The sequence below is a fragment of the Chaetodon trifascialis genome, chromosome 23 (assembly GCF_039877785.1).
Source record: "Chaetodon trifascialis isolate fChaTrf1 chromosome 23, fChaTrf1.hap1, whole genome shotgun sequence".
Taxonomy (NCBI): Eukaryota; Metazoa; Chordata; class Actinopteri; order Chaetodontiformes; family Chaetodontidae; genus Chaetodon; species Chaetodon trifascialis.
The window spans coordinates 11,421,481-11,447,168 of NC_092078.1; the positions used below are offsets into that span (position 1 = coordinate 11,421,481).

General features: G+C 41.4%; 1 protein-coding gene across 5 annotated transcripts in view; it reads right to left on the reverse strand.

Moving 5' to 3' along the window:
* Positions 1 to 25,688, reverse strand: part of LOC139351116 (collagen alpha-1(XXV) chain) — a 148,533-nt gene that overhangs the window by 13,680 nt on the left and 109,165 nt on the right. For all 5 annotated transcript variants that reach the window (XM_070992814.1, XM_070992817.1, XM_070992816.1 and 2 more), the window contains exons 9-27: positions 22,557 to 22,583; positions 21,017 to 21,061; positions 19,078 to 19,122; positions 18,424 to 18,450; positions 16,064 to 16,108; positions 10,455 to 10,487; positions 9,879 to 9,914; positions 7,885 to 7,929; positions 6,249 to 6,311; positions 5,001 to 5,069; positions 4,191 to 4,235; positions 3,822 to 3,866; positions 3,501 to 3,578; positions 2,905 to 2,928; positions 1,559 to 1,603; positions 1,371 to 1,415; positions 1,145 to 1,225; positions 727 to 789; positions 538 to 588 (exon numbers count right to left, since the gene is read on the reverse strand). In XM_070992814.1, the coding sequence (XP_070848915.1) occupies positions 538 to 588; positions 727 to 789; positions 1,145 to 1,225; positions 1,371 to 1,415; positions 1,559 to 1,603; positions 2,905 to 2,928; positions 3,501 to 3,578; positions 3,822 to 3,866; positions 4,191 to 4,235; positions 5,001 to 5,069; positions 6,249 to 6,311; positions 7,885 to 7,929; positions 9,879 to 9,914; positions 10,455 to 10,487; positions 16,064 to 16,108; positions 18,424 to 18,450; positions 19,078 to 19,122; positions 21,017 to 21,061; positions 22,557 to 22,583 (912 nt within the window). The remainder of the gene's footprint in view (positions 1 to 537; positions 589 to 726; positions 790 to 1,144; positions 1,226 to 1,370; positions 1,416 to 1,558; positions 1,604 to 2,904; positions 2,929 to 3,500; positions 3,579 to 3,821; positions 3,867 to 4,190; positions 4,236 to 5,000; positions 5,070 to 6,248; positions 6,312 to 7,884; positions 7,930 to 9,878; positions 9,915 to 10,454; positions 10,488 to 16,063; positions 16,109 to 18,423; positions 18,451 to 19,077; positions 19,123 to 21,016; positions 21,062 to 22,556; positions 22,584 to 25,688) is intronic.

A 25,688-nucleotide genomic window follows, 5' to 3' on the forward strand; every position in this document is an offset into this window, starting at 1 on the left:
TTATAATCGATCATTCTTCTCCTTTTTGTCCAAATCACTTGCTGTTGAAGAAGAGTTTGGAACAAGCTAAACAAGTGCAACACTTTGACATTTCCCACAGTCAAATACTACCAAGCCCTTCATCTGACCTTTGCTCCAATAGGTGACTTTATACAAACAAGCGCTGCAGTGGAATTACACACAGGACAAACTGGTATACTGAGCTCCAAATATTCAGCTGGAAGATGCAGTCAGACACTGACAGCACCATTTTTGTCTTTCAGCCAGAAATTTAAGGTGAGTATGTCCAGCAGACGTATGACTTGCATGTCTGGATATGTTGTGAACAGCTGGAGAGCGCAGCGTGCTTGGTGCCGCCGTTTACAGAACGCTGTCATCAGTGTGGATGCTCACGTCGTTGGTGTTACTCGTATACTTAACATTCTTGCCATGGGTGGCCCTTTATTCAATATTTTGTGAGTATGGTTATAAATGGCATGTATAAAATGTATATTTGTAGATTTATGTCCACTAATGAGACTTTTTAGAAACACTCACCATAGGTCCTGGGGGTCCATGGGGCCCTGGTGGTCCCGGAGTGCCGCTAATCTGCAAATATTAAATATAGATTTTTTTGTTACTTACTATTTTTTTAATTGGATTTCACATTAACAGGATCAAACTTTGCACTGATCTCTAATGTAAGTATGTTTCTGGCAAGTAATAAATGGGTTTAATGTGACTTACTGAAGGACCTTGAGGACCAGGTAGACCTGAATCTCCCTTGTCCCCTTTTAGCCCATTGACACCCTAAAGAGGAAAAGCTTCATGAGACACGTGTAGTTTCTATCTACACTGAACAAAAATATAAATGCAACACTTTTTTTTCTCCTATTTTGCATGAATTAAAATAAAGGATCAAATACGTTTATGTGCCTGTGAAAGGTTAATTTCTCCCAAATTATGTTCACAAATTGGATTATCTTGGCAAAGGAGACTGACTGACTAGATTTAAACAAATTTGTGAACAAAATTTGAGAGGAATAAGCCTTTCATGTGCAAAAAAAAAATAATGTAATAAGATGGCTGAACAGTTATCCTGACCATAAACAAAGATTTTTCAGAGGCTTTGTCTCAGAAAGTAGACTATTTTGTGGATTCTTACAGGTAGGCCAGGTAAACCAGTGCCCCCTTTGTCCCCTGAAGCTCCGGGCATTCCCATGTCTCCTTTGGAGCCTTTGTAGCCCTGAGAGGGGAGGAGCAAATAATGTACACATAGAGGATTAAAAAGGAATCACTATAATGTAACTCTTCACACTGTGGACGCGTATGACGGTCATTCAAGTAGAGATCTTTGAGCTGATCTGTATGTGATTATATGATGAACTCACTCTTTCACCATCGAGTCCAGGGAGACCAGGCATACCACGATCCCCCTGAAAGACAAAGACATTTTACAAACACAACAGAAATGTAGCTGTGAACTGTTTGATTTTGCAGTTGTGAGGCAGGAGCATATAGCAATTTTGTTGATTGAAGAAAGTCAACATGAGGTTTGCAAACATAAGGAAAACATTACCTTTAGGCCCTGTGGACCCACTGGCCCGGGAGGTCCAGGAGGACCCTAAACACAGACACAGAGGGAGATTTAATTAGGTTTATACTCAACTGAGGAAATACACTTTTGCTTAAGATCGATCATTCAGCATCGACTTATGGTCTGAATACAGGGAAATATGTTTCTTCAACGATGGAGCTGACCATCACAATGAAATGACTTGCAAACAGCACAACAAATGTTAGCAATCAGTTATGAACTATGGCGCTCAACTGAAAGACACATGCCGAAGTCAAACACATGTTAGCTCGAGCACATGGATCGATAATGACCATCACCAACAGATGAGAGGAACGCATCTGGATGAGTTTGGTGTTGCTTTTTTCAGGGTCATGTTGGGATTGAATTTCATTCGATCTGAAGGAAGTGGGAAGACATTCACACTCGATATTCACACGTAAGATTCAGCAATTTGTAGCTAAGTGGTGGCTTCAGAAGGATAAATACGGTAAATAAAAGAAAAAATCAAATGTTCAACTGTCAGATTTTTGTTAAACAGGGATGATTCCTCATACATGATAAAATCCAGTTCAGTGGGTGATGCTAAACATGCTAATTCTCTCCCATGCTAACCAATACAACACATAATGAGGCACCAATGATTGTTCGTTTGCTTTCCACATTAGGTTTTCCAAAACTCTATGACTTTTTGCACAGAAAATAAATCACATACGTCGCTATATTTGGCTTTCTTAGCTTATATGCTTAAATTTGATACTGGGCAGACAGAGACATCAATGATCAGTGGCATTAACTCCCTTCCTGCCAATTTCTCTGCATTTTCTATCCTGGAACACAACCTGGATCCAGATTTGATGCGTGGGAACTTGACTTCACATTAACTAAAAAAAGCAATTTAGGAAGATCAACGCGTAAGTAAAAAAAAAAAAACTGAAAAAACACTTGAAACTGTATTGTGAACAGAGTAAAGTAGGATCGATCCTAAGGTCTGACATATCAGTCAATGTTATTCTTGGTGCATTTTCCTAGCTAACACAAACCAGTTCTGCTTGGCAAAAAGCCCTTTTCAAATATCTTCACATGAGCTTGTTTTAAAAAGATGCTTGACTGACGAGCTGGAGGCGAGCAGGGACTCAGGCAGCTTGTAGCGTCGATCACACAGAAGCACAAACGCAGCTCTGAATACTGTAGCATTCTCTGTTAATCAAACATGTTGCTGGCTGAGGGAGCACAAATACAACAAGGCAGTGCAAACCAAGGTGGGGACTGGGTTGGGCCCATGCGAGGACAAAGATGAATCACTTGTGGAGATGAGACAACACACACAACACACGGAGCCTAATTACCGTCACTGTAATAGTGGTAATCTTCTGCAGTGGGCCAAGGGAGTGGAAATGGGGGCGAGGTGAGAGATAAGAGGTCATACAGGAAAGAAACCTTTGAGTCAGCACATTTCTGCACAGATACACCCTCAAAATTAGCTATTTATTAAAGAGCAGATGTCAGCTGTTCTATCCGTAGAGGACATATCCTGAATAGCATTTTTATTAAGAACATACAAATCTGAAACTGTGAGGTCGATCATACTTGAAAAATGACTTCAAGATAAGGCAAAACCATGTGCGTGCGATTGTACCTAACACAAATACCAACAAAAGCTGCATTTATGATGAGAGGAAAATGCTTAAATACCCATCCAGCATCCCTCTAGAGCCCTACTTCTCTATGCAAATAAATGAATTTACTGCATCTATTTGCAGTATGAATGTAACTCAGCAGAGTTGCAATGCGACAGGCTTTATAGAGAGTCTTTTGGTATTGTGACATGGCAGAGTGTAAATGATTCCTTACTAAGTTTCACTGTGCTATCTACTCTTGCAGATGCAGGTCTTTTTCAAGCAGCAACAATGGGGGAAACGAGTCAAGTAATGACTTGTCTGACCTGTAAAGCCTCCTGAATGTTTCCGTTGTAGTCGATGATTTCAGTGGCTCCTTGGTCTCCTTTCTGGCCAGGGGGACCCTGCACATTATTGACATTCAGTAACACACATATGTTGCACATATACTGATTTATACATAACAGAGAAATATCACACCAGCATCAATGTGCCTCTTTTCCAATAACTGCTATGGTCTGACTGCTGCCCCCTGGTGTTAAGTAATATGTAGTGAAAAGTTTTGAATGGCACTCTGCATGCAACATCATGAATTCATTTGAGAAGGCGGAGTGGAGGCATTTATCTTCTTTAATATACTTGCTTACCCTGGGGCCAATAGATCCCAAATCTCCTTTGTCTCCAGTCTCCCCCTAATGTGAGAAGACAGACAAAAATGATCAAAGAATTGTGAATACTATTATTACTACAAAGTCATAACGGCCTCAAATAATTCCACATGGTAAAACTGTGGACTAACATCAACTAAATGTTTTGAAATCATGTATCACACAGATCTCATTATTGCAGTGCAACAACCGCAAGTATTTTGTATCACAACATAGTGACTAAAACAACAGAAAGCACCGAACGGAAGAAATTCAAGATCTGGATCACCTGCAAAATCTAATTAGAGGATAAGCTAATTAAGACGCTGTGTCCACCAAATTTAAAGAAAACACATCTGCCATGCTCACCTTTGACCCTTTAGGACCAGGTGTGCCAGCCTCTCCTTGTGACCCCTGCCATGAGTAAGAAAACAGAAACAAATGAAGACGTGATGGAGACTATAGAAAGCAAAAGCTGAGCACTTGAGATATAAACATAAAATTGAAAAACATAAAACCAGCTCTTTATGGGCTCAATCCAAATTCGACATAAAAAAAATCAATGCATTTAAAATGCATATGTCACATAGGGAACAGCGTCAACCCCTCATACTTCTCCCAAGAGAGCAACACAGTCTGCTGCACTAAAACAACCAGCTTTTAATATGCCGTAACTGCCACGCAGCGGAGGAAATGTTTATTTGAACTCTGGCATTGATAAAGCAGGGGTTTCGCATTTGGGGTTTCTAATAGGATGTGAAACAGATCTGCGGGTCGTTTAAGTTTAGACTGGAGCTTAAGCTACCTGCTGGGTCAGCGCCAGACATAAACAAGGGTAAACTCATTTATATTTGGTTTACTTTACACAGACTCCAGGGAAAGCCTTGAACTCATTACGGGCCTATAATAGTTCAGCCAGCTCTGCGTTAACATCACTGAATATTTGATGAACTGAATGAACTGCTTTGGGGATGTATTCTACTTTTTCGAATTTGAATCTTTGGGAACTTTAGAGTGCGTGTTTCAACAAGAGAGGCTCTAGATGGCAGCAGATATCTATGACTGACATGGGTGAAAAGACTTATGAGAACAAGTCGGAACTCTGAAAGACAAACAGCTCAATGATCCACTTTTGTTTAATTCACAGCATTTGTGGATGCACACTCATGAATAACTAACCTTTGGTCCAATGGGTCCCACTTCTCCTCTTTCACCCTTTCCTGGGGGCCCGTGGTCGCCTCTCTCACCCTGTACAGACAAAACGACAACTGCTCAACATCAGCAGTAAGCCACTGCTGTTCTCCTGCATCCTGTGTTTAACAAGTGCCATCAAGAAGTGCTGAGCTCAGTTTCCAGCCTTTTTTATTGTCAGCAGAGGATCTGTGATGCATCTTCTGAACACCAGGCATGGATACCAGTTTTCTTCACGTTAAGCAATGCTGACACCATAAGAGCCCGCTGCCCTTCTCCTGAGTTTGCTTACTCGACAGATTTACATAGTGAATTGTTGGTTTTTATGCTGAGTCAGCATCTGCCTTCCTGTAGACGGTGACACTAGGCAAGGTTGAAGTGTTATTTTGAAGAAAACCCCAAAAATGCATCTGCATCCAGCCTTCTTTGTCCATAAGTTGAATATTTAAGAGCAAATCATTTTGCCTGTAGTCCTGTGCATTTGTCTCAATGTGGAGTGACTGAAGAAAGCCAATAGAGGGGGATGTGGCATAACTCAGAGCCCATGCTCTCCAATACTTCCTGCTGATGCTTAAAACCAAGTGGGACACAGCCATTATTCAGCAGTGTTGAGTCCATTAGGCTTTGGTTTTCTCTTAAAATAACAGCTTACTAATGATAACTTAATGGCACAGACTTGAAAATAAACCCACAAAGTCTTAGTGTGGAAAAGACTTCAGCAGCACCTCCTGAAAAATTAGGCAAAACCCCAGCTGTCTCAAACCTGTAAGCAGACCTGAAAACAAGGAAAAAACCAGCATTTGATTAAGCAACAGAGATTTACCACAGGATAATGCGCGACAAATATATCTCGATTATCAATGCACTGCAGACAGCTTGATGAGAAAGGACAATGCTAACATTAATTCTGGCGTGTCTGGATTATCACTGCTGGCTCCACGGTGTGATAATGTCACGACTCAAAGGGAGCAGTGAGGATTAGCTCATTCTCACCACTTCCAAGTGACATTTTGAAGAAACAGAGGCTTAATCACCTTGGTAAAGTGATAATTATGGATAATGAGAGTATAAACCCACAGTAATTAATGATTTCAATGATGAACGCACCGGTGGGATGTAAAAAAAAATCTGGCAAAGATGTTGCACCTCATTGTCGTTGACATGAAATATGAACTGTGTCACTCTGAGCAGAAAACACCTCTTGTATTAAACAAGATTGCTGTGAAGTCCCCCCACCTTAGTTCCTGGGAGTCCTGGAAGCCCTGGCTCTCCCTGGGGACCGAGGAATCCAGGCTCACCCTGGAAAAAAAAAAAAAAAAAAAAAATACAAATATTACTCATGTTTTCCACATTTTTGGTGTAGCACTACCTCCACCCGCTGCTAATGAGCGCTAAACACATACACAAGATGCATGGCCAAACATATTCAAAACGACAGGCATGCGCCGACTGCTCGCACGCTTTCACATGTGCACAAACACACACACACACACACACACACACACACACACACACACACACTCAGGGACATGCATAAATCACACACACACAAATTATCAGTGGCTTCTTAATTTATCCCCTGGTTTCACATCCATTAACGACTCCCTCTTATGAGCCTTAATAGACGACTGACCTTGTTAGAAACTCATCAGGGCACGCAGAAGAGTTCTGCTTAAGTGTGTGCAAAAACCAGGTTCTCTGCCACTCACGAAGAGGCTCTGACATTTTTGTATTTGCACTTTCACTTATGAGAAAGTGAGCTTCCAGTATGAGGTGTGAGATTTGATTTGATTTACGTTACATTTGATTGTGAAATAACTTCATCGGAATGTGTTACTTCAACATCTGCAACCACACTTCCCACCTATAGTCGCTCAGGCACGCTGGAAGCCTTTGGAGAGGCAATGGAGACTTGCATCACCAACTTTTCAACTTTGGGCGGATAAACAGCCAAGAATGCGGAGCAGAACAAAGTGCAAGGCGAGCTCAGAAGCCGCGAGTGCTACGTTAGCAAAATATTGTTAGAATCCATCAAGCATTCAGGTCTCTTAAGTAAAAACAGGGGTATATAAAATGTAAAATGAAAGGTTTTTTTTTTTTTTTACAAGGCCAGCACATTACAAGCACACAAAAGGAGAAAAACAAAACCAAAGCAGAAACAAGCATCATCTCATCATGCCCGTATGAGCATTCCTTGCATTCACATGTTATATTTCAAGCTAATGATCCTGAGATGCACTGAGATGGTTGTTATTCTTCAACCAGAAGACTGCAGTGAATTATTATGTGCATTAAGTTCACCATCTGCTGTTTGTCTTTCATGATGAAGTCAAAAAGCAAGAACCTCAACTAAAACAATAAAAGCCTCGTTAGAAAAATTGGAAATAATCAAACAAAGATCAAACTTCCTCTCCTTAACAAGCAATAGTTTTGACACATTTTGCACCGAGTCTCTTGATGCCACTTCCAGGAAGTAGACTGAAGTTGTTGCCAGGGATGCAGCGTTCCAATCATTAATTCATAGAGCCCTGCACTATTCACGAACCGTAATGAGACAGTTTTCTTGCTGACTTCTGGCTTGATCAGATCAAAAGCATCGACTATTTGGTCCTGTCAGTTTGCCTGAGCTCCTTACGTTTCATCACACTGACTGCACAGGCTTTACTGTGCCTCTGCCACTCAAGCACATGGAGGTAGGTACAGATCCCACAAAGCACGAAAAGCAAGATCGTGAGACCTGAATGTGTCATACATGAGGCCTGACGATAGGTCAGCTGAGTTAAGCTCTGAACTCTGCTACAGAGGGGCTGAAGGGGATGGACAGGGACAACACCGGGGGAATGACTGGGGACAGAAACAGCAAAGCATTTACCTTTATCCCTGGGAGTCCAGGCAGCCCTGGAAGTCCTGGCTCTCCCTACACAGGAAGAGTGTGACATGTTACAGCCAAGCCAAGCTAAGCTGAGTCAAGCCTCATTTGTAGGCTCTTTGGGGTTCTATTAGTTCTACACTTTATTCTCTGTTTGCGTTTTCTCCGGCTATCAAGCTGCTGCAATTCTGAAAAGTGGCCCGCTGTCCTTAAGAGTATGTCGACTGCTTGCGGTGAGCATGAGTAGAAGGTACCGCACATGCACTTTCAAACCAACTCATGCAGCCATGGCTTGACGGCGTGATTAGTGCTCGTTATACCACTCAACCCTTCAAAAAGTGCAATGCAGTTTTATTTTTAGGATTTTATTGGTTTGGGCAGGTGTGAAAAGTTTTGGTTTCTGGAAGGAACAACTGTCAGATACTGTGGATTAAAGTTGCAAAAGCTGTTTGAGAGAGCTGCCGTGGCTTCAAGGTCGTTAGAGTTTGGCAGTGCTGGAAGCCCAGAGTTGGCCTATTTCTTCATTTACCAAGGCCGGGTCATTGTCAAGTTGAGAACTCCAGACTCCCATTACATGTAAGTTTGAGTAACGCGCAGTCATTTGATTCAACGGTGGAAAAATCTGAGGTCGAGTCCCTTGTGACGCCTCTGCGAGACTTTCAAAACAAAATATCTGACTCTGGATAATTTAACGCTCTATTAAGACCATTGTATTTATGGCATATGAAAAGAAATGATTAGTACCGCACGAGAATGATCAACCGTAATGGCACTCCGGGGATCAGGGAGAGGGCTGTAAATTTCCACTGTGGCTAATGAAAGCATTGTAAAACTAATGAATAAAAGTCTCGCTTGTGGACTACTACTTCACCAACAGCTGATTGCCATCCAGCAGTGATATTTAATGGGGAACAACAAGTCAATCTCGTGATCGCCATTTTGATGAGAAATACAACTTGTAAGTGTGTCAGCACAAGCAGAATGGCTGTAAAATGAGAGATAAGATAAAGCAGTTTAAACAAAAAGAAAATTAGTAAGGCCACCCATCTCTTCTTTGCAGCACAGCAGAAAAAGACATTTGCTAAAAGCCCTTCTGCTTGTCTGGATCCAGTTGGTCCAAACAGAGAAAAGAGAGGGGAAATTAATGGGGTGCAGCACTTGGGATTAAAAAGTGTAATTAGATGGAGCACTGGTGCAATCTCGGCAGCAGTCTGGTCAAGGGACAAGTAATGGTTTTTATTTTGCAGGGAAAGAGCTCCTCTTCTGCTGCATGCTTGTTTTATTAGTTTCTCATCAGCGACTGTTTCTTCAACAATATTCTTCCAATTTCCTTTGCTGGCTTGGAAAGTGCGTCAAACACTAGAGTCAAAACTGGCCTGCAGAGAGAGGTCATACCAACAAACACTGCTAACAACAAAAGCTCGTGTAGTTGGACTGATGCGAAGCAAAGTAATGGGATGACCTGGTGGTTTTAAACAAGCACAGGTTACAATAAAATGGAGGAAAAACCTCCAAAAGATTTAGTATATCCTGAATGTTAGTGTGATATCTGGGACCTGAACTGGCTGAAAACAAGTATCAAGCCAAGGTAAATGTAAAATGAGTTGGAGCACTGTGATGTACTAAAGTTCAAGTTGAAGTGTCAGGTTCTGCTCAGTGAGCCCCCCATGCACAACCATCATTATTAAACTGTGAGCTTCAACTGAGTTAGGAATGCTCTTATCCAAGCTTGAACTATTGCACAACAGACAACTTCTACATTTAAACTTGTTTCAATGTGTGCATTCATGAAAAATAAATCTGTTCAGCAAGCTACTGAATACTTTGTTAGTGCATAGTTGAACATTTTATTTGCATACTCTCTTATCATTACAGAAACCATAATTAAGACTAAAAACAAAATATAGTTAGTTCATATGATTAAAACTGTACTACCATCACTGCTGATGTACCTACTGTGCATAAAAGAGCAACGTGTCGCAAAGTCCAACTATTACCTTTTGTCCACTTCGTCCAGGCTCTCCAGGTTCGCCCTGAAAGACATGCGAAGAGTTTTTATTTTTTCAACGGCTTCATTCATGGAAGTCCTTCCTAAGCTCTTAGAACTGCTAGCTTGTTCCGTTTAATGATTGAGCTCATGCTAATGCTAACATTAGCTTAACCATATGGACATCATTTGGTCATTTAAGCAAACATTACCACTTCATGTTTTGGAATTTAGGTGCACCTTGAGATTTTTTTGGACATGTTAAGTTTACGTCACTATTAAACAGCGTTTTCATCAAGTATCAGATCAGTTGTCATATTATTCTCACTTTAAATGGGTCATATGCTCAAAAACTGAAGCCACTTTCAACATTGATTTAGTTAGCTAGGTTACCCTGGAAGTTACTTTGTTCAAATATGTAGTTACAAGTAATCTCCATGTAAGAACTAGTTGGTTTGTGTGGTGCAAACCTTTTAAATTTAGTGACATATCAATCAAGTTTGGACCTAACAGCTGGTGCAACTGACTCCAAATGAGGATCAAGAAACAGACACTGAAAAACCTTTAGCTTTAGCTTAGCACTCACCTTGATGCCAGCTGCAGAGGAGCCTGCATCTCCCTAAGAAAAAGGTAAAAGGCAACAATAAGAAAGGTGCAACATAGAAAACTGTCCAAAGACTCATTGCAAGTGGAGGCTTTCTGTACGGCAACAACAGGAGCAAACATTACTGTGCAATTACACTTAGGGAAAATACAAAAGAAGCCTGTTTTTACAATGCAGAACATCATTTCAGGACTGCTGCTGGACAAATCTGGATGCAAATCCAATTAGAAAGAAGCCTGCTATTCAAAGCAGTGTCCAGATTGAGTGTAGCGTCTCACTAAAGTTTGAGACAGCATTTTTCTAACTCCAGTGCTGGGAATCATTTCATTGTTTTTACACGTCAGAGTGCAGCTGCATCCTGGTGGTGACATGAAATCTAACACTGTGTAGAAGAAATCCACAACAGCGTAGGAGGTAAGGGGTTTGATAGATATAGTGTGCTACTGGCAGCCATTTAAATCCCTTTTTCTGTGTATCTCCTCAGGTAGGATGTTGAACTAGAGCTACTTATATCGCATTTTTCCAGCAAATTCATCCAGACATTAAGAACAGAGGCCCTTTCCTATGGACTGCATTGCTTCTGCTGTGTTACAGTAAAAACATACATAAAACAAGGGGCCAATAAGCGTAATTATGGGCGGTTGGTGGGAAAAGGGAGTGGGGAGAAGGAGACTGGGTCTTTAGCTCTGGTGTGGACTCTGTGGTTTCTCTACACATACGCCTTGCGCTCAGAAGTTGCTCAAGGAATGCCTCTCGCCCTCAGCTTTTTATGGGAGTCATTACGATGCATAGCACACAAGGCATGTTTAATTGCAGCAATTTTTTTTTTGCAGACAATAAACTGTGTTACTGTTTACAGCTGGGCTTTGTTGCATACCGAAGTGTGCCTCTTTCCCTGTCTTAAAACTTATCATTCCTATTTTTATATGTTTTTTTTTTGTTGTTATGTATTTTATTGAGGGCACATCTAAGAGAATGCACTTTTACAGTGAGCTTGTGGAAACAGGCTCCTCGTATGACAATGCAGAAGACAAATGAAAGGCTTTCACTTGATTTTACACGATGAAGTGAAAATATTTTTGGTCAAATACTTAAGAAACAACATGGATGTCATGTTGTGGTTGACCTTAAAATTATAATAAAAAAGGATACTTTATACAGAGGCCCATTATTCTGACTTTTTGAGTCTTGATTGAATAATTGTTTCAACAAAGCAAACATCAAAGTCAGAGCTGGTTTACACCTGTTGCTTTTTGGCAGGGATGGGTATGTAAGAATGCCTCACATCTGTGCTCAATTGTTACATCTTACATATAAATGAAACTACAAAAGGTCTCACCCTGTTCAGCTCATAATCAAGCTATGGACTACATGTAAGCATATTTAACCTTTTTCCCATTATCCATGTCAGTGGAATGAGACCATGAGGAGCTCATATTGTGAAAAATAAGAATTTACAGCACAGTTCACACACTTTCAGCCAAAAAGCAACCATGACCCAAGTGAAAACAAGTATCAGATGATGCTATGCAAGCAATTAGCGCTTCACTCCCCTGCTGCTCAACTGATAAACGCCAGTTGTTAAGACAGAGCTAACACAAGTGACACCAAGGCCGAGAACCAAGTGAGAAGTTTCATGAGTTTAATCTCTTCCAAATTAAATACCATGAGATGGAAAAAGTGGTGGAGTTGGGAGGTGAGCTGAGGTGTGGCACAGAGTGCTGAAATATCCCAATTGGGCCAATTACCATGGTGAGGCTACAGCCTGTGACTTAACCACAGAGCCAAGCAGGATGGAGAACTGTCACCACAGCTCCACTTCATTATAGGCACCCAGAACTGCCCCGGCATATTGCCATTTAAAGATAATAGCGTGAAGATTTCATAACGTATACTTAGTAAATCAGGCCATTTTCAAGCTGTTCGCCTGGTGAGAGGGAATGAGATGGAGAGGATTAATCAGTGAGCAATGAAGCCGAGACAGAGTTGTGACAAATGTCACCATTAAATGTCACCACAGCCCTCAAAACATGACTCCTACTCCATATTATGATCGTTAGTAAAGATGACCAAATTGAGCGGCCTCAGCTGAATATCGACCTCAGTCTCCGAGTAAGAGTATGTGTGAGGCAGACTATGATTGGCTCCCATGGCAGAAAGGCCCTGCCAACTGTTGAAACGCAGCCAGTTCACAAGAGCTTGGACCGGATCTTAGGACTCAAAAATTATACCAACCACTGTGCCACACCGGCCGGAGCCAAGCACTCACAGCCTGGAAGTTCCCAAAAACCAAGTCGAGAGTTTACTTGGGTTTATTTTCAAAACCTCTTTCCTATCTCTGAGGTCCGACGTTTTCAACAGAGTCACAGTTAATTTCACAGCTAGTTAGATACTTAGGCAGGATGCACCAGAGGTAAATGGTTTAGAACTAAAAGCTTTTAACTGTGGCAATGACTTGTTTTAAATGAGGCCAGAGACGGACACGCAGAGGCTGTTGGAAACATTTCTCTTCACAGTTGATGATGGCTCCTGAAAGCAACACAGCAGGTAATGTGTTACATAAATGTAGACCAGGGGTGGGCAACCTGTTCCACAAAGGGCCAGTGTGACTGTTCCAACCAAGGAAGAGCTCACAGTTTGACCAATCAGCTGTCTGAAGAGTGAGATCAGTTGATTGAATGAGTCAAGTCTGGTGTGCTGCTGCTTGGTTGGAAAGAAGACCTGCAGCCACAGCGGCCCTTTGTGGACCAGGTTGCCCACCCCTGATGTAGAACATAAAGAGTGGTGGAAATGAAGTTGATTTTACTGTTCAAGTGTACTTGACTTTGGAAGATGGTGTATCCAAAATATGAATTATCTTAAAATAAGATGCATTATTACAGATCAAATACCTTGCTGTTGAGCCTCTTTTACACCCACCATGTTAGCCCATTAGGGCCTTAGCTGCTATTGAACTTAAGTTGTGCAAATTCTTAAAGCATCTCTGAAGCTTACTAATTAGCATGTTACAGCTTTTTGTTCAACCCGTGCAAGTCTAAAAACCAACAACTGTCGCTGTTTCCCACATGGTCATATGCCGGACGATTTTCTGGCGAGGGCCAGTTACAACTGGTGGAGACTTACTGGTCCCAGCAAAGAAATAGTCGGGCACATAATCACCCATATAAGTATAGTATAATAGTAATTGTAATTCTTACTCTTCAGTTCTTGTACAGATTAAATAAACAATATATAACAGGTTCATAAATGAACTTTAGAGTTGCTGGTAGGATGAATTTTGTTATTTTGGACAGAGCTAGCCAAGAGTCTTTATGACAAAGCTAAACTAAGTTGCTGCTCGTTCTCTTATCAATATTCTTCAGCCAGAAAGCTTATTTATCAAAATGTCGATCAGCTCCTTTAAATTAGCCAACAAACAGTGAACTCGAGGCTTCTGGGGCTGCTGGACGTGAGGCCACACAGTTATATATGATGAAATGAGTCACAGATTATGTCTTGCAGGATGTGAGATTGAAAGTGTACCAGAGTATATTCCAAGTCCTGTCCTTCATCAAAACAACCTCCCTCGGGCGCTCCTATAGCTCTGCTGGTAGGGTGTACCCCCATTTATTGAGGCAGTTAGTCCTCTGCAGTGGCTGCAGGTTCGACTCCCACCTGCAGCTCATTTGATGCGTGTTCTCCCCTCTCTCTCTACCTCCTTTCCTGTCATACCTTGAGCTGTCTCTAAAATATATCCAATAAATCTCTCTGTATATATCTCTATAATAAAGGCTAGAAAAGCCCCCCAAAAAAATTAAAATAGAAAAAAAAAAAAAAACAACCGCCCGGTCCGACTCCTTGCAGTGCCATTTCTCTCCCCCTCTGCACTGCCGGACGTCTCTCAGCTCACCATACTCAAGCTTTCGCTGCCTCACCTCTCACCCTGTGTGACCACATTTTCCCCACTGTGCATGCTGTGTATTGTTAACTTTAGTATCTTCAGCATGGAGGACTAAAGATGTCCTCCCCTTCCCTCCTCTGCCATCTCCACTCTCTGGTTTCCCCGTCCACCAGTGAAGCAGTAATATCAGGGAAGCACCATTGATCGGACGCACAGCTCTGATGACAGGAGGCTCAGTGTGAACGTATTCGAGGCATGCATGAGACGTTTTTTCACTCAATCCTTGATGCGTCTGACAAATGTTCAACATCTGGATGCATATTGAGGTATGTCTTGATTGAAAAACAATTACTCCTGCCATATGTGTGCTACATTAAAAAAAAAAAAAAAACACCTTTACATCCTGACACTGACAATCTGACAAGGTGAGGTAATCCTATCCATACAAATTAAAAAACGCTCACTATTTCCAGGTCTTTACACTACTTTGTGTCTTTTTATTGCAAAATACATGAATATGCTCTTGAAGAATGAATGGCAGGTGACTGGCTACAGAAGTCTGAATTCCCATGGTACTCAATTCCACTTTTCCTTCCTTACTCCTGCAGCCAAAATCCATTTTTTCACCTTTGCTGCGTTAAGGTAGACCAGATCAAAGCGGTGCTCGAGCTGCAAAGTTTTATCGCCCTGCACTTTCCTTTTTGTTCACTCATTTTCCACAGATGATATCCTGCATCTGTTTCCCTCAAACGGTGTCTTTCTTGGCAGTCGTGTTCAGCAGTCTTTTAAAAACCAGAAAACCCATAAAGTGAGAAGATATCAAAGTTTTTCTCTGCTGAACAGCAATAAATTGGCACTGACACTTTGAGTACTCTGCTTCTACTTCGATGCTGGTCTATCAGTTATATTTTGTTTTTATACCTAACTCAGTATTTCTAGCAAAACGCAACATCTCCTGTGTATATTTAAAAAAAAAAAACAGTATTTTGTGTGTGCTGCCTGTTCTTAGCAACTCATTATTTGGCAACTCTGCAAAGAAGCTTCATCTTTTCCCAGAAGTGTGAGCAATTCATGCATAGCCCGATGAGGAGCTGAATCGACATTTTCAAAGAAGTGTTTATTCCAATCCATAATTGTTTTGTCTCTGAAATGTAAAGAAGCCCAAATTTTGTCATGAGGTCACCCAATACAAATAAGGCTGTGACCTATTTTCCTAAATGCTGCTTTAACAAAATAATAACAGCAAAAGCAGCGTGAAGTCCTGGATGGGACGCATAATCTGCCTCACAAAACAAAAAACTTTTCCAGAAAACAAAAGATTTTGGACAGAAACATGAATCTATTACAATCTGTCCAGCAGAGCTCCACTCTGCCTTTTGTTGGAAATGGATCCCAACTCGACAAGCTGTCTTCATGATGAACGGTCCCAAATTAATGCAGGAGCCATCCAACCAGAAAATGTAGCGTCAGCATGCATAGCAATTAAGTCCACATTAAGCACAAAAGACGCATCAAGTGCCAGGATGATTGCTGTTGTGCAGCCTTGACTACAGCTGATGGCACCTGACCGCAGTTACGTCTGCGGCTCTCCACACATCTCCTCTCAGATGGCTAACATTAACTTTCTTTTATGTTTTCCGGCCACAGCCGGACCCCACGGTTTCTCTGTGCAAGTTCCAAGTGAATGAAAGGCGAAGAGGAATTTACGTACCTTCTCTCCTATTTCACCTTTCGGTCCGTCTTCACCCATATCACCCTGTGACGAAATCACACAGAGGCACTCATATTCAGTCCATTGATCACAAGAATGAGGTCAACGCTGAAACAATGACATCACTGAGAATCTGAAATCTAAAGGAAAAGATGTTCAACATGATTGACAACTCTTTTTCTGTGATTGACTGCTCTGTAAAACAGCTTAATGGATCCTTGGAGGAAAAGCCCAGCATACTGTAGCAAAGATGAAGTGCATGTTAAATTCACTTTGACCACTAACTGATGGTCCAAATATGACTGATGTCAGGTGATGTAAGACATTGTTGATGGAATCAACTGTGAAGAACTTTACCTCTAAAGGCCCAACTTTTCCACCTCAGCTGCATGAAATAGATTGATGTCAGTGCTGTTATTAGCTGTACATTGATGTTTGGCTGGTCAGTCGACCTGAAATATCTCAGCAACTACTGACTGGATTGCCATGAAATGCAGACATTCATGGTCACCTTATGATGAATAATAATGAATAATATTAGTTATCCAACATTCAATTTCAAGTTGTTGTTTGTGGTCAAATAATCGCAAAATTAATGTCATTCAGACCATCCGTACTTTGTTTTCGGTGCTAATTCCTCAATGCTAACATTTAGCTTAAAGCACCGCTGTGCTGGTGTGTACAGCCTCGCCAAGCCTGCAGAGATGCACTGCCGTAAAACCAGCTGGTTTTATATTGGCAGCATTATAGCCAAATATTTTCCTAATTTGAAGGTGAATAGCAAGCACACACATTTTACATAAAGGCTTGTGGAGGATCCTTGTGATGTCAGAACTCGAAGAAAATGAGCCTGACGTAATCGACTCTGTGCTTCTCAAACAATCACTTTGTTTCTGTTCGAGACCAGCATTGTTTTCTTGAATGTGCCTGCTGGCTCTCACCAAAGCCAAAAACAACAATTTATGTTAACGTACTTGGATCTTCTCGAAATATGAGCTCGTAGTGCTTTGGCAGGGGGCTCATCATTTCACTTTTGATAAATCCAAAAGATTTTATATTCACTAAATGATAGCCCAATAGACTGCGAGTCATACAGTGAACAGCAGTTCCAGGGATCTGAAATCAAAGTTTGTGTCCTTGTGGAAAATATTAAAAAGTTAATATATCAGGCACTGCTTTTGACATCAAGCATCCATCTGTTTCGATGCAGTGTCATCTATCAGAAGCTAAAATGATAACTAGCGTAAAGTCAGGATTGAAAAACTGCTGTCTTGAATTTGCCTGCTGGCTCTTTATTCAAGGAAAAGAGGCCAAAAAGACAACAGTTTATATTTACAGAGCTGACTCCTCTTAAACAAAAACTTTGTTTAAAGCTGTGATTTCCAAACTGAAGGTTGCATGAGGAAGGGGCTCAACATGATTAAAAGACTGGAAATAAGATATTCAGCATATTTTGTCCAACTTCTCTCTAATATTTGTCTTTTTTTGCAACTAAACAATGGATAGTTCACCCTCTTAATGCTTATAATGCTCTACAAATGAACCAGTCTGAAAAGGCAGCATCACTCATCACTCATGCTGCTTGTGATGTGGCCCAGGGGTGATAATATTTTAAAGGGTCGTAAACCAAAATGTGTGGGATCCTCTGCTTCAGAGTGGGACAAACGCAGAGGCCTTGTGACAACACAGCTTGTCACCCATCCACCTCGTCAGACCAGCTCTAACTCATGACCTCACGCCAAAGCAATCTCCTCTTGATGCAGTTTCTGGTGAGCCATTATTAGCATCCAGCTAATTCTCCACAGGACACCCATGATGCTTTGAGTGCTGGTTGCTAGGAGATTGGCTGTGAGCCTGCATAGCCTTATTATCGTGATACAGGTGTGCTTGGGAATAAATCTCTGATTTGAAGAAAAATTCACAACAGCGACTGAGAACAACTGCCTGAAGGCCAGTTTTGTGGTTGACGAAGAACACTGAGTCATCACCTCCCTCCCCAGCACGTCTCCCTCTCTCGACTCGGTTCACACCTCCCACCCGCTGCTGTCCAACGAGGCACCGTTAGAATTAGGGAATGGAGAGAATAAGGCTGCTTTTCCTCTTTGAGGCTATTGTGTGGGTTCAATTTTTTTGGTCTCCTCCAAGGCCTTGTTGGAGAAACTGGGTTCAGTTTTGTGACTCACTGAATCACTGACTCACTGATGGCCAAATCTCAGAAGGGAGTCATCTTTGAAAAAGCAAGCTGGAGCTGTGTGAAGTCGAAGCAGAGCTGCCGTCATCCGGACGGCTGTTCTAAAACATGGCGGGATATCAAGACTGAAGCTAACAATAATGTTTGGCGATCTGAATTAGCACTTTACCTTTTCACCTCGCTCTCCCATTTCGCCCTGTTGGGAAAGAAAGCAGAGTATTAACGACAGAAACATTCGTGGGGAGTTGGGTTCAGCTGGGGAATTATTGCAGCCACTAAAGGTCAGATTGTATCTGGGGTTAACTTCATGTTAGATTACGGAAAGTCTCCTGTGTTGTGGCTGCTTTCCCCCTCAGACAGACCCTTGAGTATCAGCTTTTTGAAGTGCTTTTTAACACTTACATTAGAGAGGGTTGTCAAATATTAACAGTCCAGAATCCCGCTTACACTGTTATTTCAACACAATCTCAATAAACTAAAATCTTCATGTGCAGGTGCCACTATCATGTTTAATTACACACATGGATATCTGCTGTGAAGGTAACATGTTCTTATTGATATTCTGGTAAAGATCATGCAAACATGACATCCAACAAAGATGAAAAGATTAATACATGTGCTTTCTAAAGAGGAATGAAATACTATAAAAGTAAACAAATTATAAAGAAAGATATGGCTTAAAAAAGGTTAAAAAGCATAATAAAAATGGCAAAAAAGGTGACCAAAAGTTAAGGAGAGAATGTTTGGGAAAGGAAAAAAACTGAAAAACATTAAGTCATGAATTTACAAGAATAAGAGCACACAGTATGTGTGCGCACCAGACCTTGGCTCCGGGGATTCCGTCCAATCCTGGGATGCCAACATCCCCCTATGGGCAGCATAACATACACACAGTGGCTGTATTCAGTGTGCTGTTCCGGCAGCGTGAACTCTGATTGCAGGTCAGATACAAAAAGCCTGACATTTTTGAGTTGGACAGAGATAACCTCTGACCTTGATGGAGGCTAAGCTTGTGTCATCACTGCACAGGTGTTATGCATTTGCAGGATAGTTGAAAATGAGAGCAGTAGATAGGAGAGATGGTGTATTTTCTGATATTGTAAGGAATCAACTCTCCACATGTTACAGCTATGAAAATTCAACCAAAAAATATTGAAACCTCAAACGATACCTGAAGGTAAAGAGAATAAACAAGCTGATTAAAAGTTTAATTATCTCTGGCCTGCTTCTGACCATGAGCGAAATCCATCTGATGAATGCCAGCCCGCTGCTGGTGTGAGTCCGAAGCCCGGTTCTCTGTGGCGCTCATCGAGAATCCAACCTCAGTCAGTCGTTTGCCAGAAACAATTAACCTCCTGATCTTTGCAAACCTACCACATCATTAGCCTTTTAGAAGAGGGGCAGCTATTCCTCAACCCAGAGAGACAGCTTTAACTGAATGATGCTGAATGACGCCAGGATGGAAAATAAAGCTGTTTATTCTTTAAATTAAAATACACATCAATGGGCTGCTCAGGGTAATTATGTGTACTTTATGTCATTTTTCACTTTCTTTCTTCTTCTTCTTCATTCTCAGTTTCTTGTTTTCATTTTTCCCACAATGCTTTGTTTTCATGAAGCACTAGGAGTAACCCCTCAGCTGCACACAAGTGGTGAAACTCTTCATAAATGCAGGAATCTTGTATCATCTATCAGCCCACATATGGGAGTCATTGACATAATGATGGCAATATATTGCCATAATGATGATGGAGTCTGATTAAAAACTTCTAAACTGGGCCTGATAAGGTTTGCATTAGTGATCCTCCCCTTCAAGTGGATGTCTACGTCAGATCAATATGATGTCTGCCAGTCAACCTGCCACTGCAGGCAGAGCAGCCTGTACTGCTTTAGACTTCAACTTTCTGCATGAGTGACAGTTACATACCATAACGGATTCTGTTTTATAACTGCATGGCACAGCACTGGAGTTCTATTTCATGGATGCTGGCAAACCTCACTCCTTACAAAAGTATGGAATTAGGCCTTCAGCTTTTGCTGTCTCCAGAGACAGTATGGCTTTCACTCCCAAACTTCTTTCCTCTGGTTCCTATTACAGCCATGCATGCCTCCCTGCTTGTATCTTTGTAAATGCACGCTTGAGATTCGAAAGACGCCGCCTCTCAGATCATCTCCCCATTCATTCTCGTCACTTTAAATGTCGTTTGTTCTAGGAATAAATACGCCTCTTTGTTTTTTCCCCACAGTGCAACACCTGCATTGTGTCTTCTTATTCGCTGGGAGAATGAGAGGCAGAAATGAGCTGAGAGTTTGAGCAGATTCACAGGCAGCTCGAAACAGTGCTTTGTGGTTTAGACTTGAAGATGCAGCCCAGGGGATTTCTCCCGAATAGGATGGTGGTTTGAAATTGTCAAAATGCATGGCAGAACTTTTCTAATATGAAAAGTGCAACACATGGCCACAAAGGCTAATGAAAACTGTAAGTATGTTAAAGTGAGTCCTTTGAAGATAAAATACTTTCAGGTGTGGATGGAGGTCCGCCTTCTGAACTTTTTCACGTGCAGTGTTGTGTGAGGGGGTTGCTCAATTTAACTGGAGCAATTATGCATTATGAATTTGCTGCAATTTGAAAATATCCACGTGCACACGACAGCTAACTGAGCCATGAAACCTTTTTTTTTTAAAAAAAACCCGAAATGAAATCATCCTCAGCTGCAGCATCCCATTTCCCTCAGTCTAAACCTTCATATGAGTAACCTCACCTTTAGCCCGTCAACACCTGGAACACCTGGAAGCCCGAGTGAACCCTGAGAAATGAACACATAAAGGCCTTTAGCTGTCATTACATTCAACAATCACACTGTATTTCGCTTACAAAGAAACTGCAAACTAAACTATCGCAGCATCTAAAGTGGAGCCTATACAAAATCACTTCTGAGCAGGCCTGTCTATTGTTCCCAGCCCCACTTCAGCACCCCTGTGTGTGCTGATCTTAAAAAACCAGGCCAGAATAAATATTGCATGCCATATTTTAAGATCCGCTAAGTTATGGACGATACAGGCGAAGCGCAAGACTGGGACTTGAGAATAATTCTGCCGAGTTTCAATCTGGGAGAAGAGAAAGTTCAAAAAAAGAAAAAGCTGCGCTGAAGCTCTTGCAGTATGTTTGCATGTACTCCTTCAACTTACTTAAAGCAGATGATTTAGGCTCTGAGGCTGCACCAAGCATGTTTTATTGAACTCCCACTCTCATGCAGAGTGGTTTGCTTATGTTGGCTATCTGTATTTCTTTGTAATAAAAGTGACTAAGTGTTGCCATGGTCACATTTCTAAATGTATCAGGGATGTGTGAAACAATGGTGCGTAGAAATGAAGTCATGAAAAACAACTTTTTCTTCAATCGTTTTGAGTCGTTTCTAATATTATTTCCAAACTATAACTCGGGATGAAGGAGAGTGCATTGCATTAGGGTGGGAAGTTAATAAAATAAACCATTTCAGCTTAGATAAGTTCAGCTATATGATTCACACTCATCATTATACAACGGCACCAAATCAATCATTAAGGTGATGAAACTTGAATAACCGTCGAGTTGGCCCCTCTGCTAAACGCAGCCCGTAACGCCGGCAGCAGATCTAATTGAGCGGCCTCAGGGCCTGGCTTATGAGTCATTAACACGGCGGTGTGTCATCATTGACCCCTCCGCACACACACCCCTCCTACGCCGACGGGAGGCCTTGCCGACAGATGACAGCGCAGACAGGAAGTGTCTGATTGGGTTACACTGAACAAACACTGGCAGCTACCTGATGGCTGGATATGGCTTACATCTGTTCCCCACATCAGCGCCGCCAGGGACCTGCAGCCTGTATCGCAGCACTTAGCTCCGGCTTCTCTGTTCTCCATCTCCTTCTCTGTCACTCTTTTTCTTCCCCTCCTCATGTTGTTCGAAGCCTAACTCCCCTCTTGACTATTTACTTGCCCTAACTGTGGCCCTGTATCCCTAATCTCCGAGTAAACATAAACATCCAGACATTTTTTTTTACAGCCATTTGTGTGCAGTTACCATCAAATCCCAAACAGTATTTGACTGGTAAAGACATTTTCTTTTGGTTTACATTACAAGTTGAACCTGAAAAGAACCTGGGGATTATAACAGAGGGACAGAAAAAGCACCATGGCAGTATGAAATGTCTTTTTGATGTCATTCAGTCGATAACCAAGTCTGAGAATCTCATTTTATCTAGTCGAACAGAAAAGCAAGAAACGTCAATGGAACAAGAAATTATTTTCTGGACTTACCTTCTGCCCTTCTGGCCCCTCAGGCCCCTGTAAATGAGAAGAGAGACAGAGAAGCGGGAGAGAAACAGAACAGATGAAATAATATCTTTTCCACAGCAAACACGGTCACAGCAGAGAGACTGGCAAGATTTGCGGCAGGATTTCATACAGTGAGCACACGCCCTTCAGGCTGAACCAAATCACAATCAATCCCTTGTTTTATTCTTTGACAAAGAAGGAAAATCAACCCACTCCATGCCTTCTTTTCATTGAGCTTCACCATAAACATGAATCTCTAATGAGGCCATGAATAAGACAAACTTTTATGGTTTTATCTTTTATGTTGATCTCTTTCTTTATTCGTCTTAGCGACTGTAAAAACTTGTCTTGTTTGGCTGTTCTACATTCCAAGTGCACAGTCCAACACATAGAGAGGTTCATTACCTAAATAGGCCAATAGTTGGAAAGCCTTACAAAGCTAATAAGTTAGAGAGGGCAACCGAGGCGCCACATCCCTAACTGAGATTTAACTCAATGATAGATGAGTCTGGGAGGACAGTTTCCATTTTCAACCTGTAGTTTAGCGCAGTGAAGCCATGTTGGATCCTACCTACCTCCTCCACCAGAACCTGTATATAGACAGCCAGACTGCTTTATGACCAAAACGAGAAACCAAGCTGAAAGTTAGTTTCTTCCATGCTGGCTTCACTAGACTCTGAACTATTGCAGTATTCACAGCAGTTCATCAACACCTTTACGCTTGGCTGTTATGACACCGCATGTTGGCCAAGATTTTTCTCACTGTCGGCTCAGGATCTACGGTAAGTGGTGCTGTTTGGCTCATCACCCTCAGTTGGGTCCCACAAGCCCTCTGCAACAACAAGTTTCCAAGCTTGATTCATGTCTATGCAGTATAACTGGCAAAACCTAAGATATGGTCCCCTGATGAGTAAAAGGTTGGTGTGCCTGGATCCAAACAGAGCCAATGAGGAGGCATTCAGGTTGAAATGTTTGGCTGTCAGTGCAAATTTTCATGAAGAAGCTTGTTAGATGGTTGGTTGCCAACTTGTGCCTTGTGGCCAAAGCACCAACAGCTGCTTGGCTTAGCTAAAAAGGGGCCATAATAATGACCAATTTACTGCAAACAAACTCGAACTTTCCATATCTTGTTTAGTTTTTGTTGACAAAAAGAAGCGATCACCAAGGAACCGGAGCTCAGAACTTTCCCATTTACAAAACCAGCCTGTTAAAATCCAATGCAGCAACAAGTTCTCACATTTACAGAAATGGCTCACACAGTTGCAGCTCATTTATAGTGCATTCCATCTGCGCTTATGACAAAAACCTCAATGAACAACTTTCATTATCCCAGCCAACCGAGAAAAAGGTTTTCCTCCTGCTTGCCTTTAAAAGCCTTTGTTAGCTATCCTCAGTAGGGTTTGGTAAACATCTTTATGACCCCCTAGGTATGTGAGAGCATGTGCCACTCGCCTGAGCGCTAATTAGCTTGGCTACATCTGAGAGCACTCAGGAGCTACTGGCTGAAAAGGAGACTTTTCACAAAGTCAAGAGCCCTTGAGGAAGTCTTGGTCCTGGCTCTTTTGCTCTCAACTTTGGGTCCTGACATTGCTGGAAAATTCTAATTGAGAGCAATGCAAACATGTTCATTAAAACGGATAATTATGTCGACTAAAAGTATTCACCATGGTAGCACATGCTCAGCATATCGCACCTTAGCTGCCTCATTTAACATTCATGAAAGAGAAGAATCTGCAAATGTGCAATGTCAACGGGACGCCTATTGAAGTCGAGCATCCGAGCACAAATACAAAGCACTGAATGTTTTGGTGCTTTCATTCATGTCTCGGAAATGACAAACAATGAAGCAATTGCTAGGTCAATTCCCACACTCAGCCTGCAGTCGGACCGTCAGCCGCCTGAAGATCTTCCGCAGTGTGCATTTCTCCTTCAGCATGTACAAGAAAAATATTTTGGCTGATCAAAGCACCTAAAAGCTACATGTTGGAGCTTTGGGGTGCAGTTTAAGAGCTTCTATTCAAAGTTTCTCATTCACTTATAAGATATTTTAAAAAAGCTTTGCAATATAACGCTGCTATTTACATTAAATTAAGGTACTTTCAGCTTTAAAGGAAAATTATTTTCTTGACAACTTATTGTCTTAAGTTTGGCCAGCGTAGCTACAGGTTAGCATAACAATGTGCTCACCAGCATAACTGCAGAGATTGTGGACATGTGTGCTTTATTTAAACTGTGTACAGGACCTTTCATTTTGCAAGGCTTTTCCATCACACTAGCTTTACTGCTACTACTACTGTAAACAAAACAGCAGCTAGAAAGAATATGGCACATACAGAATGGGCCACCCAGTCGACCACCATTCAACTCTGAAATATTAAAGATATAATAGACTTTAAGGTTAATGCATTTCACCTGAATTCACTGTAAAATATCTTGCAAATATCTGTTTAACGTGTTTAAAATCCACTTTCTTTAGCCAGAAAATTACATAGATTAATGCAGTGTTATTAGTATTTATGTACTATATGTATGTGTATGTTCTGCATGAGAATTATATACCTGGAATTGCAGGAAGGCTTTGAACAACATGTTTGACAAAAACAAAGATAAATATACAGAAAATATCGCAGAGTTTGGTGGCTTGTCAAAAAGGTTCCTCTGGCAGTTTTAGTGGGGAATTTGGACGTTTCCATTTATAATTGACATTTTTTTATTAACTTGTTATGGATCATGTGCAATAAACATTACTCCTGCAGCAAATAATTCTCTTTAATATCAATTAATCTACTGATCTTAATTATTGTCTTGATTAATCGTTTGGTTGGTTAAAATGTCCAAACGACAGACCAAAACCCAAAGACAAAACAGAGAAAAGCAAAATCCTCATGTTGGAGAAGCTGACACCAGAAAATGGATGGGGTTACATTACTGATCAATTAATTAATTAATATTAATCATTTGAGCTCTAATCTCTAATGAGAAGATAAGTGCCACTTTGAACAAGATCCAGCTACTAGGTACTTTCCATCTGCAGCTGCTGGGCAGTGAACACCACGTGATGTCTGTAGGTATACGCCGAAAACCATGACAGTAAGACCCAGGTTGTAAAAAGAA